The 5,817-nt window shown below is 39.2% G+C and overlaps 1 protein-coding gene across 16 annotated transcripts in view; it reads left to right on the top strand.

The window, feature by feature from the left end:
* The first annotated feature begins 6 nt into the window (after window positions 1-6).
* The window catches only part of BPTF (bromodomain PHD finger transcription factor), a 56,085-nt gene continuing 50,274 nt past the window's right edge, over window positions 7-5,817 (top strand). For 13 of the 16 annotated variants that reach the window (XM_026860884.1, XM_026860882.1, XM_026860878.1 and 10 more), the window contains exon 1: window positions 216-516. In XM_026860884.1, coding sequence (XP_026716685.1) covers window positions 324-516 — 193 coding nt within the window. In that variant the 5' untranslated portion in view covers window positions 216-323. Of the gene's footprint in view, window positions 517-5,817 lie in introns of all 16 variants that reach the window. The other 3 variants (XM_026860892.1, XM_026860889.1, XM_026860888.1) reach the window with 1 other exon arrangement.

The following is a 5,817-nucleotide window of genomic DNA, read 5'->3' as shown; positions in this document are numbered from 1 at the left end:
GCAGCAGCCGCGGCAGGTGGGCGACCTCGGCCCAGGCGGAGACGGCGGGGCCCAAGCAGAAGGGAGCCGGGGCTGCCCAGGCCTCTTCCCCCGCCACCGCCTCCCCCAGGGGGGGCAGCAAGAGGAAGGGAGGCAGCGGCAGCAGCAGCACCCCTGGTGGGGGAGGCAGCAGCGGTAAGGGTAGGGGCAGGGCTGGGGCTGGAGGAGCAGGGGGAGGAGGCGGAGGAGGCAGCTGCAACAGCCAAGGCAGGGCTGCCTCGTCCAGGAGGAGCATCAGCAAAGTGGTGTACGATGATCATGAGAGTGAAGAGGAGGAGGAGAGCATGGTGTCCGAGGAGGAAGAGGAGGGAGACCCCGAGGATAACCAGGACTCCGAGGAGGAAGAGGAGGAGGAGATAATGGAGGAGGAGGACGACGACGACTCTGACTACCCCGAAGAGATGGAGGATGAAGACGATGCCAGTTATTGCACTGAGAGCAGCTTCAGGAGCCACAGCACCTACAGCAGCACCCCAGGTAGAGAGTCAGTGGGATGAACTAAAACAAGTCGAGGGCACCCCACATGCTCCCTCTAGGTTTGCAAATACAGTCCGCACGCATTCTTCCTCCCATGCGTGTATGTAAGGGATGCCTGCAAGCACTCACAGGGAGAGGGGTATGCAAATTAACGACTGGCAACCCCACGGATGCAGGGAACATTAGAAGATGCTTACAAGCACATGCACTGAGAGGAGGGAGGGCGGGAGGGCAGTACATGCTGCAACAAGGGGATGCTTTGCAAATATGCATGGAGATTCTGGTGACTGCAGAAATGCATGATACACCAGAACGTGTTGCAAAGAATGTCAGAAGTGTATGGAGCGTTCACTTAATATTTAAAAACAAGGGAAACGAGATGCATGCCTTGCAAAGAGATCCTTTCAAATATATACAGGAAAGAATGGCTTGTGCTTGCAAATATAACTTGATGTTAAAAGGAAAGGAAGCACATGCAACTTGAAGTGGCCTAAAAAAAAAACCAACAACCATAAACACTGAAAATTTTCAGGCTTTTGAAATCAGAGGTATAACTGGATCCAGCATTTACTGGCTTTAAGGCAAAACTAGCTTTCCAAGGAGGGAAATGAGGTGCATTGTTCAAAATGGAGATTGCATTGTTAGAGTTTGGGGAAAAGTGCACAGGGCCTCATTGCAAGGGTGTAAACCTAGTTTTAGTTAAACACAAAAATTAAAAGATGGAGGCTGAGTCAAAAGTCTTGGTTTTAAATACTGCATTTATGTTCAGATATGGCAACCTTTAAAAATCATGTTGAGGTTAAAACTCGTTAAACATCATTGTAATTTTTTTTTTTTAATCTCCAGTGACAAATTTGGGCTCAATTTTTGGAGGCCTGCACTTCTGTTTGCTTTTAATTAGTTCATTAACCATGTGGGTTTTAAACTTCAGAAATTTTTATCTAAACTTAAGCGCTTTGAATTTATATGAACTAATTCCAGAATGAGGGTCAAGCTTCAGATTTTTATATTTTTTAAAAGTGTCTGAACCAGGAGAGTTGTTAAACTTAGGGATAACCTAGGAGGGTTTCTGAACTGGGCTACAGGATAACAGACACTGCTGTTGTGCAAGTATTTGGCCAGTTTGGAAGGAGGAACAGGTTGTTGGTGTAAATGCATTGCATCTTAATTAAAAAAGGAGTGTAACTTTGAGTAGTTAGCTGATGACTTCTTAAAAGGGGGAAGTACTGGCTACTAAATGTGTCATTTGTTTTTATTTTGGTGAGTTAATGGTATCAGCTCATTGTGTGACTTAATAATAATCCTTTAAAAAGTTCTTTATACCTCTATATTTTAACCTATATGCTCAGGAACTTAAATGAATCAAAATAAGTACATACATTACTAAATTAGTTTAATTTAAATTTAGGGGGTTTTGTTAAGTGTTGGTTTACCTGTTGCAGGGATGTCCTGCAATCCAATTGAAATTTTTGAATATTTATTAAAGATTGAGGTCTGGCTTCATAGAAGAAAAAAAATGAAGTACTCTTGACTTTTAACTCTCCATTTTCTGTTTAGCTGTGGTAACTTTAATTTTTATTACTATTTTGGGGGCTGCTTTCGTCAGGTAAAGAATATTTTTATTATTTTAAGTTACTAATTCAGGAAAATATTTTTTTGCATGATCATCCAGGTTTAAAATGAACTCTACAGACTATGGGTGTATTCAATTTTTGAAACGTACTTAAGTGTTTTGGCAATTAACGAGATACCTCGGTGTGCATTGTTGTGCAAGCGTAGACAGGTTTTATGTGCTATTTAGGTGTATCACAAACCATTTTGGTAATTCATATGTTTATTTCTCACTTGGTGAGGGTAACTTCAGTTAACTTTTTATAAGATAAATTGAAGTGTAAGCATTTTCATCTTTATGGGCTTTTTTGTTTTGTTTTATACCGAGTGCTTGATAGTTAAAACATCTGTGTTGTTATTTTGGCAGTTTACTGGCAGTTCTCATTACTTCAGTATTTGCCTAAAGGTCTTCCTCCCTCCTTCCCTCTCCCCCAGACATGCTGTTGCCCTTTTGCAAAGAAAGTACGAACTTCTCATTTGATCAGCTCAGTCTGAGTCTTGTTTCTGAACTAATATGTAGGCACTGCTACACAGCGGTGGCACTCACTGAAATCATAGTCTTATCATAATGTGGGAAAAGATAGTTGACATTAGAACAGCATTAATAGGCAAGGAAAAGATTCACCTAACCTCAGTATCTCTTTATCTGACAGCAGCCAGTGCAGAGTGTTAAGAGTAGGGCAAGCATACAGTGATACCTCTTCAGAGTTCCTTCATGGGCTCCAGTGCTCTTTGCCTCAGGTGCATGCTGTGCCAGAACTGGTCTTTAGCTGTGTTTAATAGTTGGGTTTTTTCCTTCATATATTTGTCTTCAAACCAGACAAATTGCAGTGCATAGTGACAAAGTTCTTGTGGTTAACTGGAGGGCTTGAAGGAGTGTCTCCTCCATTGTTTTGAACTGGCCCCTGACAGAGTCAAGCGGTGCCCACTGAGTTCTTTCTGCTAGAAGAGATGATGAAGGATTGTTTTCTACTTACCTTCCCTCAGTCACGTGCAGCCTGAGTTGCTGCCACTTTCAGGATGTAGTCTTGGGGGCTGAAGAGTTTATTTTTTGAGAGCAGGGTATTGAAAAATTGCAATCCCAATCAAACTCTCCTACCAGCCAAAATTTTACACATAAATCACATCCCACTTAAATAGGTGACAGACTTTCTACAGGTTTTTTCAAAAGATCACAGTGCATTGTCTCCAGCCAAGAAAGGTTCAATTTCTGTGCCCTGCTGGGGAGTTTATGATGAATGTATCCTGAACTTGTATGTAGGAGTTTTTTACTATATTCAAGTATTTAAATAAGCAAAATCTTAGGAATGGCAAAATGGTTTCAATAACGTGCTTAAAAATGATACAGTGGAAGCTTATTGTGTGAATGCATATGATTTTTGTTATTGCTGTTTCTTCTGCTGGATGGACTTCTGGCAAGGGGATTTTGTGTGTCCCTTCTTTCTTATCCCTTTGTATCCCCTGAAGGTAGGTGTACTTTTAGAACAGGTATCTTATATATCTGACATCACTACACATTTTTGTCATTACCTGTCCACTGTAAATTCTGTTTTAGGCTTGTCATAATTGAATTACAGATATCAAGTGTTTTCCATATGTTGAGGAATTTTAAAAGAATGATTTAACCAAGAAGCATAGAAGTCCTTCATTTTCTCTGTTTCTTGTTTTTCTTTGTCAAAAATTTGGAAAAGTAGCTTTAGAAAGAGCTATATATCTAGATTTTGGCTGAGATAATCATCATCAGTCTGTCTAACAAGCAAATGCACAACAGTGAAGTGATAAGCCAAAAGGTTTGTCTTAAAATACATTAAATGAAAATTTTAAATGGATTTTGCTAGTCTGTGAGCATTTAGAGTGATTGACCATCACTTCTATTAAGCAGCTACTTCACCAGTGTACATCTTCAAAGTGAAAGAAATCTCTTTCTTTCACATCTTCAGATTGAAAGAAATTAATTGGAAATGAGGTGCTGCATTTTGTGTGTCTGTAATAATTTTATATCTTAACACGTTTTCATGCGCTTGAAGAACTGTTTAAGTGGAGATATTGAGATATGACAGTAAGATAGGCAGCCTCTTTTGTCTGTCATGTGAGAAGATTTACCAGCCTCCCAAACACCTTACCTAGGGTACCCTGTTCTCTAAATTAAATCTGGCATGCTCTTATTTTACCATTTAGTATCTAAACTTTGGCTTGTACTCTAGAGGAACTATCACTAGTTTATCATGGCAGTCGTGAAAAATACAGAAGACAAGTCCTAGCAAAGAAACTGTCTAGAAGGCCAGAGGAGTAAATCTGGCTGAATCTGTTGTACTGACATGCAAATTTGCAATTTATCTGAAGAGAGCATTTGTCATTTCAGTCATCTAAGAAGGTCTGTGCAGCGAATACCTTCCTGTTATCAAAGTATGTACATTGTAAAAGGTAGAATAATTTGATGTACTGTAGATGAGTTTATTGTGCAAACTTTTTTGGTAGGTCTGCAGTAAAATTCCATAGCTGACCATTCTATTGCATAAAACTAGTGTAAGGTGAATAAATGTGGATTTCAGTAGACTGGGACTGGCTCTCAGGGCTCACTAACTTCTGAAATTAGTTACAACTTAGATTGAGTGTGTCCCACCTAAGAAATTGTCTGTCAGAATGTGCCTGAAAGTAGTTGTTAGTGCTACCTTTGGGGTTTGTTGGTTTTTTTTCTGCATGAGTTCTAGGCACAAAAGGGTTGTCCCTCTGAGTAATTCTCAGAATGACAGTGTGGGATCTCATCTTCTATTTGTCTTGCATTAGTTATCCAAATATTAAAATGATACCTTAGAATATAGGAGGCTTGTATTCCTGACTCCTACTGAGAGTGTATTGATAGTCTTAATAATGAGAAATTAAATTCTTAGTGTAAAATCAGCAGAGAATCCTAGTTTGATTAGAAGTGTACTACTGACAGATGGACAAACTGAGAAAATAAACAGCTGAAAGTTTTAAACTTTTCAAAGAACATAAAGACCTAGTTTTGCTCAACACAAGGCAGTAGTTAAGTCTTAACTTAGGAGCACGCGTTGAGAATTTCTGGGATATGAGTGCTCTCAGGAAGGTATTTTCAGGTCCTAGTCTAGTAATTGGTTATTTTTTCATTTGTGCTCAAGTTCCAAAGCTTTTGTGGTGGTTGGAGTGTCTTTTTTAATGTAGGCTTAGATGTTAAGTTTCATCTGGTTTGTGGTGTTTGGTTTTTGTTTTGTTTTGTTTTTTTTCCTTTTTCCAGGTAGATAAATAAATTTCAGTTAGGTACAATTGTGGCAGAACAATATTCAGAATGGAGCTGCACTTACAAGTAGTTACAAATGCATCTTATTCTTCCAGAATTTTTTTCTGGAAGAGATTATTTGACTTGAGAATATTAGAAACATGTTGATTGTCATGTCAGCATTTTTAAAAGGGGAAAAAGTGTTTTCTATAAGTCAAAGCCTTTAATTTTGACCCATCCCAAGGAAAAGATTTAGATTTTTCTATTTTGGTACTCCTTTTCTTAATGTATTCTTAGTTTATGTTAAACTGATTCATTTTACTGTTTTTTTTCTTTGGTGTAAGATGAGCAAATGCTCTCCCAAGAGGTTGACTTTTAATTAAGGAACCAGTTTGGATATTGTGACAAACATGTAGCTATATTCAGTTTATGCATTCTGTTGGGGCTGTCTC

Source organism: Athene cunicularia (assembly GCF_003259725.1).
Source record: "Athene cunicularia isolate RWA chromosome 18 unlocalized genomic scaffold, athCun1 chr18_part1, whole genome shotgun sequence".
Lineage (NCBI taxonomy): Eukaryota > Metazoa > Chordata > Aves > Strigiformes > Strigidae > Athene > Athene cunicularia.
Note: the sequence above shows the minus strand (reverse complement) of the source record. Positions and strands in the feature narration are given on the sequence as shown.